The sequence below is a fragment of the Hibiscus syriacus genome, unplaced genomic scaffold (genome assembly GCF_006381635.1).
Source record: "Hibiscus syriacus cultivar Baekdansim isolate YM2019G1 unplaced genomic scaffold, ASM638163v2 tig00110482_pilon, whole genome shotgun sequence".
Taxonomy (NCBI): Eukaryota; Viridiplantae; Streptophyta; class Magnoliopsida; order Malvales; family Malvaceae; genus Hibiscus; species Hibiscus syriacus.
Genome location: NW_024062758.1, coordinates 906,474 through 927,074, shown reverse-complemented (window position 1 = coordinate 927,074; position 20,601 = coordinate 906,474). Strand labels below are relative to the sequence as shown.

Sequence of the window (20,601 nt, the reverse complement as noted above, 5' to 3'; positions counted from 1 at the left end):
AAATATTTGACAAAGTATGTATTTGGTTATGTATAAAGTGTTGGCATGTAATAAGTCATTAAGTACAAGCACTCTGATAAAGTCTGTATTTTATTTTAAATAAAGTTTTAAATTTCCCGGGATTTTTCTTAAGAGTCAAGGTTTGAAAAGTCAATGTGACACTTCGGACTCGTATCAGGGTTGGATACGGGTTGGGGGTGTTACACAACTCATGAGTGAGCAAGGAACCAATAAGCTCATCAAGATTGAGAGACTTTAAGTTCTTTGCTTCGATTATCATCGTCTTCTTCGATTGCCAAGACTTTGGAAGAGAATAAATCATCTTCCTCACAAATTTTTCATTTAGGATGATCTCTTCATATCCCTTGATATCATTGATAATCACGAAAAATCTATCCGTCAGAGCTTGATGTCTTCATCCGATTTCATCTTGAAATTTTCATAGCTATGATTTAGAAGACCAATTTTTATTTCTCTCACTTCATCGGTTCCTTTATGAGTGACTTGGAGTTTATCTCATATCTCATTGGCTTTGAACAACAGGAGACTTTTCCATATTCATCCGGCCCTAATGCACAAAATAGAATGTGCATGGCCTTGGCATTTTGTTGGAACTTGTTCTTCTCTTCTTCACTCCAATCTTCTATCTTATTGGCCGAAGTAGAGTGTCCCATCATTATAGAGTCCCAAGCATCTAGATCATTTGTTTGAATGAAGAGCATCATCATATTCTTCCAGTAGGCATAGTTTGCTCCATTGAAATAAGATGACTTGTTGATCGGTTAAGAATCTTCAAGGTAGTAAGAGTTGGAGGTTGAAGTCGTCTTTATCGGTTGATTGAAAAAGTTGATAGAGCTCTCCAAGGACATTTTCAAGGTTGTTAAACTAATAGAGACCCACTCTGATACCAATTGTTGAGCTTGTACGAACAATCGAAGATGCCAAGAGGGGGTGAATTGACCTTTTAAAATGTTTGGTGGAAGCAATCGAAAATAAACTTTTTGCACAACGACTTAGAGTGGTTCGACTTTTAAACTAAGTCTAGATTCACTACCTTAGCATCCACACTAAGGATTTCTCAAATCCACTATATTTGCTTACCTTTTAGGACAATGTGTAACCTTACAAACACTTCAAGGTTTATACCCCAAAACTTTTAATACACTCTTTCCCAAAGAGTAATTACAAATTTAGCAAACTAAAGAAAAACATCATAAAGGCAAATAAGTTTGCACTAATTAAGCTCTCATCCAAATCACACTTGAGCAAAATAAACAATGTAGCTCATAAGTGTCTTTACAACAAAGAATTTTACAAATTAAAAACAAAACTAAGCTTTGATGTTGGTAGACTGATTCAATATGATTCTTGATAACTTTAGGAAGCTTTTACCTTCAATTTCTACCTTCTCCATTAATTCTAGTCGTTTGGAGTCGTTGGGGTTCATTATAGTTGTTACCTACAACCAAAAACAACATTTAATGCACAAGGGATTAATTCTTTTTTAAAAGGGATTGATCCTTTTTCAAACATTTCGACCGTTGTAAAAAAGGGATCGATCTTTTTCTTCGAGGGATCAATCCTTTTGGTGAAGGGATCGACACTGTTGTCCAAGGTATCGATCATTTGGTCAAAGGGATCGATCCTTTTTCTAAGGGGCAAAAAATGAATAATTTTTTTATAAACTTTTTATCTGCGTGAAAACAAAATGAAATCCCAAGTATCAGATTCGAAGCTGACACCAAGAACAATTCATCCCGTCTCATCGGTAGTGAAAATACAGAGAAATGATGACATGCATTACTGGAGCCATATATAAGGAGAAGAGTGGAACCATTTCAAAAAGGCTTTTCGAACAAAAGAGATCCGAAAAAAATGGAGATCAAAAGAGTGCAGAAAATACGTTCGAAAAGAAAAAGACTAAATAAAAATTGAGAAGGAATAAGACTTCCCTTTTCCTTTGAAGAACATGGTGTTTCACTCGTCGAAGCAGAATATTCTAAAAAATCAAAGGTAAAGCCTTTAGATCTAGGTTGATTTACTAGTTTTTGAACAAAAGGAGCCTTAGATTTAGAACGAGGGTCGAGGCTTGTCGTTTAGTGGGTAGTTTTTGGTTTTTTGGCGCTGGCGAAAGGCGTTTGGCATCGGTTGGGACGACAGGAGTTCGTAGGATTCTAGGAATAAGGGGAGTTGATGAAGAGAGGTTGAGAGAAAAATCTTATTTCTCTATGAAAAACAGCTGAAACAAAAAAGTGGGGAAGCTAAGGTTTTTTGTCATAATAGGGTATATATCAAATAAAACGACACTGTATTGGACTTTTCTTAGCCCATGTTTTTAAAAAATTTAGGGAAATTGTGCTTTTGGCCATTCGACCTTTGTAAATTGTTGTTATAGTCATGATATGCAAGGTAAAATTCTGTTTTTAAGGCCTATATGATCAATATCGAAAAAGTAACAAGTACTTTAGGTGAAATCTGGGGATCCGTTAAGGGTTATTGGTAGCCAAAAAGTCGGGTGCAAGAAAACTAATAGTGGAAACTGATGCCAAATGGTTGGCTGAAACCTTAAACAAAGAGAGATTGGATGATGCTTATGAGGAAGCTATCTTTCGCGACTGCGAAGAATTAAAGAAAGAAGGTTGAATCATGAAAATAAGGCATACCTGGAGGGAAGAAAATCGGTGCGTCGATTGTCTAACAAACTTAACGTTGGAATAAGAAGAAAGAGTGCATTTGTTAACAAACCCACCGGAGGCGGTAAAGGGTTTGCTTCAAACAGATATATTAGAGTTAAAAGTTTTAAGATGGTAATGTGAAACGTTGTCGTTCTCGTCTACCAAAAAAAACAATTGTCGTTAAAATGTTAACCTTAAATTTATTTACAAACACCCATAAGAACTACTTATGTTAAAGAGGTAGGGTGGATTTTATGGATAAACTGCACATTTAGTGTTTAAACTATTATTTTTGTTCCGTTTTTGATACCCAATATTTTTTAAAACATATCTAACGTTTAGTTTAGGTTTCAATTTACTATTTTACCGTTAAAAAATAACAGATTGTTGACTTGATATTTTCAAAAAATTTCAATAATGATGTGACATTATCTTATGATGACATGTCAATATCACCTTTAAATTTACAATGGTTGGATATCAAAATTAAACATAATCTAAACGTTAAATATTGAATACAAAAGTAATAATTTAGATACTAAACATATAATCTATACCTTTTTCTTTAAAAATTTTTTTTTTAATTAAGCTAGGGTGATTACAAATAATATTTGTTCTAAATATTCTCAACCATTTGACAATGAATGTTCAATCACCCTACTGCAATCGTTGATGCTCGAACCCGTGACCTGTAAGAATAACATCGATTTCTTTAACTACTTTGGTTAGCATGCAAAATTTAGTTTAATTAAATTGTTTGTTTGTTAACATCAACGTGAATATCCACCAGATTTTAGATAAACTGAGACACATCAAGTGGTCTCAGTGATTAAATAGAGTATTTTTTTCTCTAGAGAGCTTAAATCTAAACAGTTGCATCTACAGTGCTTGCGTGCGTTGTCAATAGTTTAGAAAGATTCTGAACAGATTACCTTATAATTACTGTAGATTATTCAAAAAATAAATAAATTAACTAATATTATTATCTATATTTTTAAAAAAGTAATAACCTTATATTTTTATTATTAATGGGCATCCGACAGAGACCGTCTCCCATAAAATCCAGTGATTCAATAATCATTTTCATTAACAAAGAGTAAAAATACACAAACGGCAAAAGAAGAAAAAAAAGCACTCAATCAGCTAAACTGACCTGATTACCGATATGTCTAGCCAAAACAGGCACACACCATTATCGTTGTCTGATACCCTTAAGTTTGTGCAGCCACTTACAGATACCGGTAACCTTCAATTTTGTAGAACCATTTTCTAAGCAATTTGATGTCTTGCTAGAGAATAGAGAAATAGAAAAGAAGCCAAATATAAACCGACACCTTGATCATGAAACCAAGCTAAACCATGAAGAAGGTACCAATGGTTGTTTGGCCTAGAACCTTTGTACTCCGATCAAGACCATGAGAAGCAACCTATTAATGAGTGAACATATTATTACAAGCATGGTCATTGGAAAATATAAAACCAACTCTAGTGTCATGGACAACAAATATATAAGGGAAACAAAGGATTTAGAAATTACCATGCAAGTTAGAGCAGCAAAACGTTCCTCGTTCAAGTACAGTGGTTTTCCTCTCTGCATTTCAATATCCTAAAATATGGAAGTGACGTAGAATATCACAAATAGATCGTAAGAAAACCTTTCCATATGATATGAATGCAAGTACAAATTTAAAATGAACATGTACAAATTTAAAGTTTAAGATTCAGTTCCATGACACAATTAAGAATTCTGGTATCTCAGATAAGTTTCAACAAAATGAATAATTCCAAGGGATACTTACACCTATATATGATTTTACAGAAACGAAAATATATCAGCTCAAGAATCTCTTAAAATTTTGTAACGTTCGATCAAGTAGATTAACCTTTCTTAATAAATCCTTCAAATTTCCTAAGTCGATTCACATTGAATTGCAAACGAAGTAGATCCAAGGTGCAAAATTTCCCATGGCTCATGAATAACTAAACTTAGTGTGGCCGATACTGATAAGGGGATAACACAATCATAACCACACTTCGCCGGTTACAGTAGAAGAGGATGAAAGTGCAACATGTCTGTTTCTATTACACTTAACACTAACCGATATTTTATCCGCTTCAACTTCAAGTTACCAAATACATGATTGTTACAAACTTTGCTAATAAAAAGAATGCTTTACCTCTTCACCAAAAGCATCCAAATATGGAGAAGGCCAAGGAGCTTGACGTGCACATCTTTGCAGCAGGATCGTTGTTCTCTGTTACAACAATAAAAAACTATTAGCCACTTCAAAAAAAAAAAAAAAGGTGAAACTTCCAAAAGCAAAAACTAGGAGATCAATACCCTTATCAACAGAAATACACCGATACCAGCACCACAGTTCGTTGCATGAGCCATGCATCCACTTTCCCTAGTAAGGCAAATATTAAATAAAGAGATCAGTACTGTAGACTTACTAAAGAATCTAAATAATCAAAATACCGGAGAATAATGGATAAATGCACATGTTAAGCACAGAATTAGCAAAAGAAAAGGAAGTTGAAAATTAACCTGCAGCATGATTTCCAACTTTGAGAGCATAATCTACCACACAGAAGGCATAATGCAGGTTCAACAAGTGTAGCCTTGCAATCAGGGCAAGAATGCTTTATGTACCTGTTGGAACGGATATATTCTCATGAACTTCATATTCTTGGAAGAGGAACAATATCTGCATGTCTAAGAATGGATATTGGAACAAACCTTTGCAATAGGTCTTGATATACATGAGGCAGGTTCATCAACTTAAATGGAACTGCCGGATTGCAGTAGAAAACATTTTGGAAACTGCGGTTTCCATATACCTTTTTGAAGTGATGAAACCATTTTAATGCAAATGATTGCAAGACTTCATCCTCAAGAACAACATCTATGGGAGGAATCTTAAACATCTTCTCTAGTTCTTGTATTTCACCAAGCTCCACTGAAGTACTTTCAATTGTATCCATCATATCAGTTGTCACATGAGACGACTCCCACACATTATCCCTATCACAGAATGGTTCCAGGGCAGAAGAGTTGAGCAATTTCCACAACAATGCACATCTTCGCAAGTATGGGAAACTCAATCTTCGAATCATTTCTCTAATATCACAAGAGCGGTCAACACCATTTGACACAAAATACCAGTGAGCAGAGTCAGATTCTCCAAGAACACCGCAGATATGAGTAATTAGGCGATGATGAGAATCTAATCCATTGATCTTACAACCAGGTCTCCGACAACATACAATTAAAGCCTGAAATGAGCAAATCAAATTCATAAATTTTATTGCAGTGCCAAGTTATAGTGACTAATAATTTCATTCATAGAACATGACTGCTTTAAGGAAATTTTCAAATGGTCAATGATGTCCTTTGAAACAAATCCCTGAAGGAAAAATATTACACTGCAATAAAGTCTTGGATTTCCTATGGTTTTTATATTCAAGTTCGGCCTCCCCACTTGCCAATTTGTTTTAGGTTGGATGCTTATCATATCAAACCCCAGGTTCTGTTACGTTGTTATTGCATGTAGTTCTGCCTAATACCCCTTCCAACTGTCACGCGGTAGGTTCTCCATCTTCACTTACCTGTGCTGGTGCCCATTAAAGTGGTCTGAATCAAATAGATTAAGTTTTCAATTTCCAGTGGTCCTTATATTCAAATTGGGTCTCTTCGCCCACTGCCAATAGGTTTAGGTAAGATGCTTAACATGTTTCTTAGAACAAATCATACAAATATTTCCCAAGAAGTTTAGAAGCGTCAATGTTTCTTCATACTATTTCATTTGACCAGAAACATTGTCTGTAATCAAAATTTCTTGTTCATGTTGGACATCAGAAATTTCAGAAAAGAAAATCATCCTAATATAGTAAAGGAACCTACATGAAGGGAGATAGTAGCAAACCTGAATCACAGAGACAACATAGAAGAGATGCATAAGGGGTAACAAGGACTCCTCACATGAGAAAAACGGGCAGGGAAGACAGAAGAGAACCCAAATCAATGATGAGAAAGGGTCACGAGCAAGAACAGGATCAGATGCCCGACACACACACACAAGATAATTGTGGTCCTCTCATTCACTTTTTAAGAACATTCTTCCCTCTTTGGTCCCTTTATCCCTGCTATTGGTTAAGAAGAACACACAAGATAATTGTGGTCCTCTCATTCACTTTTTAAGAACATTCTTCCCTCTTTGGTCCCTTTATCCCTGCTATTGGTTAAGAAGAAAAAGGTCATCTCCTTAGAATGAATGGGAAGTTTTATCATCATGCTTCAGTTTTAGCAATGTCCTATTTCAATTTTTTGTGACTCAAACCATAAAAAAACTAGAGATCCTTCAAAATAAATAAGCAGCATCAAACTCGGATAAACCATGATTTCTATTTGTTAAATATATCTACAGCATCAATAACTTCGTATAAAAAAATTCTTCATAAATGTTCGACATTTCAAGTGAATCTCAAAGCAATAATTAGTTAAAATCATACCTCCTTGTTTATTTGTGGTGTTGTGGTTATCAGGGACAACCCCAGAGCAAATAGAGACTGAAAACAGTTGAAGACCTCTATATCTTTGAAGAGCAAGAAGGGAATTTGTACTGCTCAGGTTCCGGACAACCCTTAGCAACAAGGAAAATATAAATTCACTAGAAGATTTAAACTCCTTACACAAAGAAGTAAGAGTATAATTTGTGGCCATAGACATCTTTCCACTGCGAGCAGCAATTTCTGTTGACACAAGGGAATACTTGAGAGTATCCCACAAAATTATTGGGAGGCTTAACCTTGGAGATCCTAAGAATCTATCCCGCTTTTTTGAAAAATACATTTTAGACAGCACACGAGATACTGGCTCCAGATCCTGACTTAAACTTCCTTTTCTTTGAAGAGAAAGAGCTTCAAGGAAATGAGATCTCCCAACCATCTTGGCAGCAGTATTTAGAAGGCATAAACCTGGCTCAAGCAGAAGGGGACCAAATTCTTTGCTTACTGAAGATTGAGAACCAAAAGAAGGCATTTGATCAACAGTTGAAATCGTAGGCTTCCTTCCGGCCTTTTGTAAAGTCCCACTCACTACAGACAAGACAGAATTTACTAGTCTACGACACACAGGACACAAAAACTCTCCCTGTAAAAAGTAAACAAGTACAAGTTCAACATCAAATGTAAGATAAGGTTTTGCAAAAGAATATTTTTTTGTGAAGCTAGTACCTGATTAGGATCCACAATATGTACTCCCTCAAAGAAACTCCTCCGTGCAAATCTGCAACCACAGGGCAAGATATCTTATGCATTTTTATGCCAGATCACTTCTAGGCAGGCATCATTTAAAGTCTCCAAGCTAAAGGCATTTCTGTACCTTCTGGTTCCTTGATAAATGAAATTACAAAAAAATTTCAAAACCTATCCAAATAATAAACTCAAGATTCCTCAAGGCGTCCTCAGGTCTCAACTAACAGACTCACAAATATAAAAGGCATGATAAGGTCGAAATTAACCCATAGGTAGGAAAGAGAAGCTTGAGGATTTAAAGGCACAATGTGATTTAAGCTCCAAATCTATACTTTTTCAGTAGAGCACGCTTCACCAAAAGGACAATATGAAGTCCAAACAATGAATTAAAGTTTAAGTTAACACCACATAAATTAGACCTGAAAAATTTGACCCGTAACCGAACCGATACCCGAACTAGACCCGAAAAAACCGAATCGAAACCGACCCGGAAGTAACCCAAACTGAACCAAAACCCACCCGAATTTTAGTTAAAACGAAAGTAACCCGAACCGAAAGTAACCAGAATTTAATTTATCTAAACACGATTTGAACAAAACATTGACCTGATTTTAACCCAATAATTGAGTTAAAGTGTATAAAAATACTAAAATAACTTATTTTAACCTAGTTTTCAATTTATTTAAATCAAATTATGAATAATTATTAATGAGTTAATTGCATCATGTCCCCAATCTATGACCTCATTTCAAATTAGTCCCTAAACTTTTAAACACTTCAATTTCATCATTAAACTATGACTATTATTCTAAATTAGTCCTCAAACTTTTGAACATTTCAATTTCATTCCCAAGCTATGATATTCATCCTAAATTGGTCCCCAAACTTTTTGAATATTTCAATTTCCCTAATTTCTTGAGGATGAAATTGAAAGATTTAAAATTTTAGGGATCAATTTAGAATAAGATTCATAGTTGGGGATAAATTTTGAATGTTCGAAAGTTTAAGAACTAATTTAGAATGAGAATCATAATTTAAGGATGAAATTGGAAGATTTAAAATTTAAAGATGAAATTCATAAATGATAATTGAATTTGAATCACATTGAACACAAATGATAAGATTTTAAAAAAAAAATTTACAAAAATATATCAATAATTTTATATACACTTGATTTGACTTATATCTAACTCAACCTGAATTTATCTGAAGATCCAAAGTTGACCCAAATCGAAAATAATTGATCGGATATTGATCTGACCCAAAAATCAATCGATTCGGTTTAATCTTACACAAAATCAACTGATCCAATTTGATCCTACCCGATACCCAAACCGACCCGACTTACTATAAACCGAATAAAACCGAAACCCGAACTCGACCTGACCCGACTTACTATAGAACCGAATAAATCCGAAACCCGAAGTGATCTGATCTGACCCGAATTAAGTCTAAATCAAAATGACCCGAATCAAATCCGATCCGAATGAACCGTTTGCCACCTCTTCTCATAATTGCTTTGAGAAAGATCAGTGGAATATGGTTGCATGAGCCATTGACTTCTCACTCTATTATTTACATTCAGAATAATGTTAAAATAAAAACGCAAATCTATCTAATAAGAACTAAAATGATATTTTTTTTAGAAGACTAACCGTTCCTTCAGTGATGATAAATAGCGATCAAGACAACCCTGATGTACAGCATGCCCACAGGAAGACAGATAAATTCCATCACAATCTAATGGGCCAAATCCATCATAAACAAGAGGATGTGAAGTAGATTCCGTCAACTCTCTATCGATATCAGTATTCTCAGTTCCCAGAGAGTTTTCAATTGTCTCATTTGAGAGTGCAACAATGTATTTTCCAAGTATGTCAGATTCAGCATCCCTGCGGTTTTCTGGGGAACATTCAACAGCAGAAGATACTTCATCTGTTCTAAACCTTGAGTTTAACGAAATGTCATGCATTTCGTTACGAATAGCTATGTACATATCTTCCTCCACCTTCCCTAAACTATATACACCACTGTCCCACGCATCAGTAGACGTGAAAGGTGCTTGAATGCTCCTCACTGAAGGAAATCGAGACTTGAAAAACTCAAGAATGGCATTTACTTCCTTATCTTGCCCCTGCTCATTATTGTTAGACTCAACAACTAAATTTTAGTCAACCGCACTGAAAAAGAAGCCAATCCTGAACTGCTGGCAGAGGAATTTGATCCCGACTGATTGATCAACCTATTTGTGGGAATATATCCTTGCTGCTTGTCTGAACATTGATCCCATGATGGAGGTCCTCTATCAAAAAAGCTCAAAAGCCTAGATTTCTTTTTTCAAGAAATAATAAAATATTAATTCTTTAAGGAAAAAAGAAGATACTGTTTGTCTCAAAGTGATGGGTAACCTGAAGACTAAAGTCTAGACACTTACTTGGAGAAGAATCAAGAAAGAAACTGGATCTTTGGAAGTAGGATCATGGCACAGGGAGCAACTCTGTTGCACAGCACCTTCTGATTCATTTTTCGTGTCAGAATCAGAAACTTCTGCTTCAGATTTTGTATCATCAGCCACAGTTGAAGTGATGCTTGACAAAAATTTAGACTGCTCTGCTTTCATTTTTGCCTGCAAGAAGAATTACAGATTCAAAACCACAAACTAACACCGAGATTATGTTTCATTTTTCTTCAACTTCCACATTCTGATTGACTCCACTGTTACCCAAAGATAGCAGTGAGGAACTGGCACATTTAAAGAATCTATTCAGTTTGTTTAATTAACAGTCATGCAACACACCTAACACTTAAAATGCAGGAAAATGTCCATTTAGCATTTACTACAAGCTTTCTCACCAGGCCAGGTAGCAATCCCCCATTCTGAGGTGAAACCCAGATCACTTCCACAAAAGTACAAGATTCAGAAAAGAGATATTGGACTCTGGTTTAATTAATCCTTATTTTAGAAGAATCACAGATGATTTTTTTATACGGCCAAGTATGAAACATTAAAGTTTATGTTAATAGAGAAGCATATTGCTAAAATCAAGATTGTTTAGATCTTTCACCAGCATCCTATCAGACTTTTTTCAAGATTGCTTCACTCACCATTATGGCTGCTTGTCTTTCACGAGCTTTCGCCTTGCGCATCTCACTATCAGAGGCTGAACCTGATGTACTTCTCTCAGTATTAGAAGTAGATTTGGATAGGTGGCTGACCACTTCAGGTGCAAGTTGTTGCAGTATGGTCATGCATTGGGAATCAACTCCAGCAAACTTTTTCAATAAACTTTCAATCACAGGAGAGAAACTGCAGTTGCTGGATTCAGTATAGCTGTTTACATTGTCTTTCCGATGCATTCTCATTAGTGCAACAAGTAGTGATAACAAACTCTGTTTGCCAGCACCATAGTTTAATGACTCAGTAATTTCTTCACTAGCGAAAGCTAGAATAGATTTTAAATCTCCAATAGGACGTTCTACACCAACAGATCTATCCTGCTGCAAATAAATGTCTAATGCTAATGAAAGCAAGTGCAGTGCTGTCATAAGGATACCATCAGGAGCACGTGAGTCAGCAAATTTATCAGTGAAACCAGAATAAAACATCACTGCACGAATAATCTTAAGGGTCTCTCTGCATGTTGCAATCCTAGCAACCCCCTCAAGAGGAGGATATATGTTTGCCCACTTAGGAAGCTGAGTAGTCATCGCTGGAACACCACAGAAACGCAAGTATCTTTCTTCTGCGACTTGCAAATCCCTCGAGTTCCAACGAGGGTGATATAAATCCAGCTCCTTCCAGTAGGCCCAATGCAATGAATACATTCCCTAGCATAACATCAACATCATGAAATATTAACAGGTCAAAAGTATTTTGACAACCCATAACACTGAAAGGATATATAAGACCACAAACTCCAACCTGATTAAAGCCTGATGGGATTAGAGTATACAGCAACCCTATCTAAAATTTCTTGAAGCTGGTCAGATTTAGAAAGGTCACATGGTAGAGATTTCACTAGTTGACTGTGAGTGGCATCTCCAATGGCTAACTTATAAATCAGTTCTCTTTTCAAACTGTCAGCTGTGTTGCGTCCACAAAATCGCCTTTCTAGTAAAATTTGCATGATAAAAGTGAGCATTTCCTGAACAAGAACTGGCTCATACCTGAAAGACATTACCATTTAGCATACTAATAATGTCTCATAATATCAAACATAAATTCAGAATCTTATAAGTGTCCTTATGGGTGGCGCAAGGGAGTGAGAATGTCGGGACCATCTTTGCTACTTGATGTCATTTCCAAAGCAAAAAAAAATGACATTTCATGCATGCAAAAGAATGCTTTCACTTCAAAAGGGATTCAACATGCACCTGATGAACTTATACAACAGGGATATAATTTTGGTTTTTGATATTTAAATTTACTTAATAGCTAAATTTGAGAATGTAAAAGGAAGCCAAAGCAAGAAACTTAGACCAAATTACAAAAGGTATTTACCCTATGAGAGGCAACCAAGTAACAAAAGTAGCATCCTAGGATAGTATTTAAATGATGTAAAAGAAGGTGTAAATACATACTCATTTGACCTTTCAAGAGTCAGAGAAAGGTAGTTTGAAAGCCCAAAGCACTCTACAATTCTCTTAACATAGAGATCAGGAGGAGCAAGTGCCGCACAGCACTGCAGCAAAAATAGATCAAGCTCCAAACCTTGTTCAGTCCTGCAAGTATAGAACATCAGAACTTGACAACTAAGAAATGGAAACTTAGGGGACTTCTTCCCACTAGTTATGCACAACAAATAAAGCAAATTTAACCTACCAGCGAACAGAGCGGTACCACTCACAAGATACTAGGGCAGCATCCCCATTCTTCCGCCACATTCCAGCAATAACTTGAGCACAAAATACCCTAATCCTTAAGGGATGCTCCATAACAGATGCAGAGAACCCCAAAGGATTGCAGCCCCTGAGGATGTGACCAAAGAAATCTGCATGCACTGATAACGAACTTGCTGAACAAGCATTTGTTATATTTGGCAGTGAAGGCTCACCATAATAAATTCTCAATGCCTTCTGCAGAAGCAAGGAAAATAATCGATATAATGGAATGTGAACAAATATCTCTTGCGAACTAACATCATAAAACGATATCTGGCCATTCACACAAGCTCAAAACACGCAAAGTAGGTAGTCCTACGCCACATTCTGTCTCCCCTATGTAACCACATGCAACTGGATCAGTTTCAGCTGGCATGCTTTTACTGTCTGAGCCTCTACTTTTAGCAATGTCCATATCATCACTTGCTTGATTTCCACTATATACAGGAGAACATTGTGAGCTATGATTCTCACTTGAACCAGTTAGCTTCCCAAAGTATTTTCCTTTCTTAATATTATACAATGTTTTCTTTATTGCCAGAAAATTGCTATCAGAACTGCCGCTACTATTTGGAGAAGATAAACTCTGAAGAGCAGCAGAAGTACAGTGTTCAACTTCTAGCCAAGCCTCTATAGCCCTTAAGCACTCCTGTATTAACCAGATGGCAGAGGAGGGAATTAAAAGATGAGAAACGGAGTCAGATCCAATTTCACTACTCTTTGTAACACTCCTTCCTGTTCCACTGCAAACAGAGCTCTCTTGGGAGAGCCTTCCTACTTTTGCATGCCTTATGCTATCTCCATCATCCACATCTTGCTTATAAGCATAAGAAATAATATTTTCGCCTTCACTTGAGGCAACAGCAAACGCCCCCTCTACCAGGAGGGAATGAATATTGGAAATAGAATAGCTTAAAACAAAAAGCAAAATAGATTCATTTTCTTCTTCAATATGGAGGCCGGTTTCCCTCTTTATAGGGTTCATCCCTTGTACAAAAGTCAAAATCTTGAGCCAAGTTCTTAAATTGTCCTTCTGCTCATGTATTGCGTATCTGGAGACTACATCATGGCTCACGACAATCCGAATATCTTCAATTACACGGTTTGTGGTGTCATATAAACTTCCCCACTTAGCAGCCTGCAAAAGAAAAAAACACAAAAACTTATATAAACCGTCAAAATTCTAACTCGCTACTAGTAAAATAAATTCTTCAATAACCATTTTCAGGAGTTATGTTTTATAGCAATAACCAAAATGACAGAATGTGAAAATCTCAGGCTCTGTTATTTTTTATGCCAAAATTGTATGTCCTGAAATTATGACCTATTTCAATAAGAACAATAGAAATTACCTGCAAACGCCCATCTTCCCTAGCACAAGAAAGAAAAATGTCTCCCAAGCATTTCAGTAGCATGTCCAATAGGTTCATCTCCTTCACGAGACGAGGAGTTAGTGTTGGCACTGTGAATATTTGGACAGAGAAAGTTGAGATTAGTGGGTACTTCTTGAAAATGCTGTCACTTCCCTCTTTTATGGCTTCTCTTATAACAATTGGGTAGTAACTTAAAAATGCTTTCGAAAATTCATTTTTGAAGACAGGATCTGCCAGCAATTTCAGCAGCAATTCATGGAGTTTCTTTGCAACACCATCACCAACAAACTTCTCTGCTCTGACCAGAAAATCCAATAAACCATCTAGAGCAATTACCCTCCTAGCCACAAAACTGATCAAACTGTCACTATACTTGCAAAATTCTATTAGCATCTCAACGACCACATAAGTAAGTTCATTTGCAGCCTTCCTCTGTTCAGCACCACGATCGGTTGCTCTCATATTTTCATGAAATACACGTTCTGCTGCAAAAAGCTTGTCTTTCCAACAAATAAAGAGTGCATCAAGGACTGGACCTACAGAATTTGCTATGCTATCATCAAGTGGTTGAATCTGTTCTGAACCTTTATGCTTCGAGCAAAACCCCTCCTGTTTCCAAGCTGTTTCATCCCCACAATCACAGCAACCACCACCCGTATATATAATTAAGTAGTCATGATCCTTATGATTCCCATTCTGGAAACAGGGAACACAAATAGCACAAGTCGGATCATGCTCACATGTCCGGCACCTATATGCAATGTCATTCGATCCCCAGACCACACCACAAACACCACGTTGACCAACACCCGAATTCGCTAGGCTTTTCAAAGCATTCATAGGTTTATCCTGAAACATCAGCCACTGTAACCAAAGCATACTCTCTCGGAACTGATTTTTCATATTCAAACACATCCATTTCTTAGACCTTACACTACTATCTTGTATAGACTCCGCCACATCTTCGTCTGCAGGTACGATTGCAGAAACTACTTCCGGCAACAATAAGTCATTACCATTAACAAAATCAACTATCCCCTCATAAGACCTTCCGAGGTACTCCATTGGAATCCCTAAAGCAGCTAACCTCTGATTGCAAAATCAATAGTTCTTTTCAGCTTATTCATTTCAGCATCAACAAATTTGCAATGTACGAAATTTAAAAATAAAATTTAACTTCAACTTTTTCACATTTCACCTCATTGAATGATTTGGAAATTAAATATAAATAAATAAATAAATAAAGGTCGTACCCGTAGGACTCGATCACGGGGCTTACTCGGCAAAGAACCGGCAGGCGATTTCATTTTCTTACGGAAAATTAAATGGCAGTAACGAAGCAGCCAATCTGCGCAAGACAAGCATGGCCCTAATCTGGAGCCTCCTTCACTCCCCATGTTTACTTCTTCGATGAAATCTTTATCTAATTTGAGATAATCCAAAGAAAACCCAGATATTTATCAAGTCCCTGAATCGCTGGCGATTGATTCCCACTCATTCAACTAGTCGTTCACTCTGGGCAAAGCAATGAACCAAACAGGGCCTTCGGTTTCTCTCATACTTTATATAATTATTGATTTTTTATCAATAATTTTTATCTCACTCTTCCCTTAACTTCTTTTTCTTCAAGGCAGTGGTTCTAGGTTGTCTGGAATAATATGAGGGATACCGTGTTCCTGCTGTCGTCTGTTTGGATAATAATTATATTAATCTCCTTTCTCACTTCTCTAAAACCTTCTTCGTTATTGCATTTATGCACATCGACAAAATCAGTTTTTAATATTTATATTTTTCTTATGAAATTGATTCTTATTCTTTTCTTTATTTAAATTTGACTTTTAACTCATCAGAAGATAATTTAATCATTTTTAATAAAAATATTATTTTTTATGATTTTAAAATAATAATTTATATATATATATTTCATATTGATATAAAATTATTTGTTTCGTGTTATATTGATACATAATTTATAATTATAAAAATATTTAAAATGATAAAATATACATACATATGAGATTTTATGTCAATCTCAATAAGAATTGATCATTCTAGTTAATATTTTCATTTTAAAAATAACTATTTAAATTCAATTTTTTTAGAAAAATACTAAGAGTCAAATTTAATTAAGTATTAAACATGAAAATAATAATAAAACGACAAAAAATATTGAGAAGTAAATTTATCATTATGTCTTGTATTAAATTCAAAAAACCTATTCTTTCATTACAAGTTAATTTAGTTAAAGTATATTATTAATATTAATATGATTATATTATTATTTATATTTTACGTAATTTTTATATAAAATAATTTAAAATATAATTTAAAAATGAATTATGTAATTAATAAAATTATATATAATTCCAAAAAAGACTATTGCCTTTGATAATTATATTTTTCGCGAAACAAATTTTTTATTTTCTTATAACCCTAAACAATTGATGATTTAGTGGCTATATATAAACTTATGAAATATAGACAATTGAAAAGAAATATCTTTTTTTATATTATGTATTTTATCTTTTATTTTATTATAAATTTTAATCGAACCAATTTTTTAAAAAAATAACTGAATTGAACTAAGTATGGTTAATTGGTCGGTTAATCAAATTAACTAAAATTTATAAATAATATATTTTAAATATTAATATTTAATCTTTTAGTTTGCAGTTAATTCGGTTAAAACCGAAGTTTAAACACCCCTAAAGTTAAATAATATATTAAATATTTAATAATTTCGGTTAATTAGATTAATTAATCGATTTCGAACCTAATTAACCAAAACTAAAATTTAAAAATTCATTAATCATTAACCGATCAAACCTAAAATTAACCAACTGTTTAGTCAATCAAAATTTTAATTCGGTCGGTTATTTTGGTTTTAACCGAATTATGAACACCACTATAAAAAATGTTAATTAATGTTGGTTCCAACCACGGACCCAACCAACATAATTTGCTTCTCCAAGCCCATTTGAGTGTGGATTGTTATTAAATTCTTTGGTAAAATGAAAACTTTTAACTTTTTAAGATTTAAAAGCAAAAAATAAATAACATGAATAGTTGAATTTTTGTTTAGCTGATATTTTTGAAGATTATAATTTTTTATTAACATGAGATAAATATAACATAATATATGTTTAAATATAACTCTTAACCATTTGACATTGTAGATTTTAAATTTGAATGTACTTTAATATATTTTCGAACATTTGAGGCCTATAACTCGTAGATGAGGTAACATGGCTAGGGTCCTTGCGGATGCTAATCTTAATGCAATTTTACCCATTACTTGTTTAAACCAGATGCATCTGAATATTGTTTTGCTGCAACTTTACACATCTTCGAGCTTATCCCTCGAGATAAGCTTAAAACACATACATTGTCTGAATTAATACGTTAATCACGTAACAAGTCAAGTTCATTGTACTTTCATGCATCAAGCTGACCCTTGAAATATATACCTCCATTATTTGAAGACAATTATTAAATTACTTCTCATATATTATATTCAATACGGCCTTTGAGATCGATTAAGACAACACTGATTAAGCCATCTGAAACAGGGGAAAGATAACGCTTTTTACTCAGAAAAGGAAAATTTCCTTTTTTTTTATTAGATTATATAAATATACATCGTCTGCTAAATAATAACAAGCAATTGCGACAACAACATGGGATCTAAGCTGTGACGGATGTTTCAACTGCAACCTGACCGGGATAACTGACTTCGGATTTCCGACCAGTTTCCCACAGCTCTGGTATTGCCTGCTTGATGTTGTGAATGCTTTCTAATGCATAATCTGCACCTTTGGGTCTCTGGGAAGTGCCAATCTGCATAAATTTTTAATCCAATGAGTTAGTTTCATGGTTGTTTTTAAGGGATTATGTATGCCAAGTAAAACAACAAGGTTTTCAAGGACTTGCCATCACAGTGTGAAGACCGGCGCATTTTCCGGCCTGGATGTTGCAGACGCTATCGTCGAAGAACAACTGAAACAGCAAAAATCCAATGAAGGAAAACATTAGTAAACTGTAAAAACGCAATGAGTTTTGTAATGCAAAACGGTGAATTATCGATCGTCTTACTGTTCTCTGAGGGTCAATTTTGGCAATCTTGAGGGCGCACTCTATGGCAGATTCCTGTGGCTTGCAAACGACGGGCGTCTTGGGTAATGTTGCACCATTGTTGGGGTGAGCGAAATGGTCGATTATGTTGAAAATTTGACGGCTTCTAGGAGCACCGGTTGCAGTAGCAGCAGCAGCGGTGGATCCTAAGAACTCGATGTCATCCTCGTCATCCAAAACCGTGTTCTTACGAGTAGGATTGAGTGTCTCGAAGCAGATAATCCCTTCAAAACAGTCTTCCAATCCGAGTTTACTGAGGGCTTTAACGGCATGGACCCTGTCTGCATTTGTGAATATCTAAAAACAACAAGAGACATCAAGTTCTGTCAGGAGACAATTAAATAAAAAGGCATGATCAATACTTGCTTGTGCATCAAGTAATCAAACTAACAATTTTTCGAAGAGGCAAAGTCTGCAATAAACTCTTCAATGAAGGATCTGGTTTTAGGTTCCCATATGGAAGTCTTCCATGAACAAAACTATGGTACTCATCATAGTCAAAGTCATAACCAACAGCCTGCAAATAAGAGAAAAAATATATATTAAAATTATATTTTCCCCCTACTGAAAAGGAAAGGTTTAATGGAAGCAAATCATACCCTAAGGCCAGCCATTGTTGTCCCATAATTCTCATACAAGAGGTTGGACAATTCAACAACTTTCTCCCTTTCTACACCCAGTTTTTCAACCATGTAATCTACAAAAAAGATAAATTCAGATTACCATGAAATCTTTATAGTAAAAATGGTAGTAGCCATGCATCATAACACATTTCTTTACCTCTAATATTCTTCCCACATTCTCTTGCAAGGCCAGAACTTTTTGGATAGAGGGTATCATCAAGATCTGCAAATTCAACCAAATTGTTAAATATATTTGCAGTTTCAATTGAATGAGTCTAAATTCATCATATTTCTATAGTAAAGGAGCTTACCAAACAAAAGGCAATCGTATTTAGGCCTCTGAGTTAGACTGTATCTATTCTCGTATTCCATTTTTGAACTTGAACAAATGACCTAAATTAAGCGATGGATAAGAGAGACATTGATTAGCTCACGAGTGGAAACACCACAACCACCACTTGAATATCGAGTTTCGAGAACATGTATTAGATAATGCAAGAAAAGGCACTTTCAAATGTTACAAACAAATAAGAAATTGAAATAATTTTCATGAACAAAAACCCAGAAAGCTGAGAGCTTTTTAGTAAAAGCATGACAAAGAATTGGATTAAAATGCAAGAAAAAATTTTAAGGCCCTGCAATGAATAAGTTATCATACCGGTTTCAAAGACAAGGCAAGCTAATGAAAGGAAGAGTCTTTGAAAGGCTATGAAACAGAGGAAGCAGAGGGATTGTAATATTGTTCTCAATGAAGAAGAGAAAATCGAAGGGAGAGGAGGAAGGAGAACTGAGGCTGAAGTGGGCTTTTATAGGCAAAGAAAGATAGTTGGCTATTCAAGTTAATCACGTTTAATTAACTTGTGTTGAAAAAAATCAATATTTTTCTTGCTATATTAAATGTGTAGAAAGTAAAAAGAAGCAACCCAAAGCCAAAAATCAAATCCTCTCTACTGCAAAAAAATAAAAGAAAGCAGAGTTAGCTGTCCTATGGGACTTTCTTAATCTTTACCTTTTGTTGTTTTGTTTTCCACGGTCCAAATTTATTCATTTGCTTATTGTTACTGCAAAATCCCTTAAATTTGCTGCAAAATTTAACGTGATGAGATCAATAAAATTTGTTATTCTAACCTCGTAAACTAATTTTTGAAAGTGACATTAATTAAGTTCAAATGTCGTTTTTTTAAAGATTTGGATTATAATCTTCGAGGTGGAATACAATATAAACATGTGGGGTCACGCTCTTCTAAAATTTTAAAAAAATATAATTTATATTCAAGTTAAAAATAATAATATACCCCCACAAAAATTTTAGAAATTCTTATTAAGTTTTTAATTTTTTTATGTTTATTAACTAAATCCCTCCCATAATTTCAAATTTCAAAAAAATTAGTTAGAACCTAAATTTTCCAGAAAAATATAAATTGAACCTTTAAAAAAATTAAAATTTTAAGTTTATTCCCAACTCTATCACCAAATTTTATCACTGTTGGAATCAAACAATATATATATGAATATGAAGTAATAATTGATAGAAAGGGAAGATGCCAGTTTTTTATTCCACCTGGATCCAATCTAGAGAATTCTTTTAAGTAAGAGCTTCCATTATTTGTTCATTCATCTCAGTTTTTTATTCAACTGACAATCCATATATACACAAATATA

At 34.7% G+C, this 20,601-nt stretch overlaps 1 protein-coding gene and 1 pseudogene across 2 annotated transcripts; both read right to left on the bottom strand.

The window, feature by feature from the left end:
- Window positions 1–3,741: 3,741 nt before the first annotated feature.
- Window positions 3,742–15,861, bottom strand: LOC120128892 (annotated as a pseudogene).
- Window positions 15,862–17,830: 1,969 nt separating this feature from the next.
- Window positions 17,831–19,702, bottom strand: LOC120128890. Of its 2 annotated transcripts, XM_039146498.1 has the most exons (8): window positions 19,598–19,702; window positions 19,251–19,332; window positions 19,097–19,162; window positions 18,916–19,013; window positions 18,708–18,833; window positions 18,278–18,613; window positions 18,116–18,181; window positions 17,832–18,022 (listed from the first exon to the last, which is right to left on the bottom strand). In XM_039146498.1, exons 2-8 carry the CDS (start codon window positions 19,309–19,311, stop codon window positions 17,870–17,872), a joined length of 906 nt encoding a protein of 301 aa, XP_039002429.1. In that variant the 5' UTR covers window positions 19,312–19,332; window positions 19,598–19,702; the 3' UTR covers window positions 17,832–17,869. The 2 variants fall into 2 exon arrangements, with proteins under 2 accessions (XP_039002428.1, XP_039002429.1); XM_039146497.1 differs by having other exon boundaries at window positions 17,831–18,022; window positions 18,116–18,613.
- Between the last annotated feature and the right edge of the window lie 899 nt (window positions 19,703–20,601).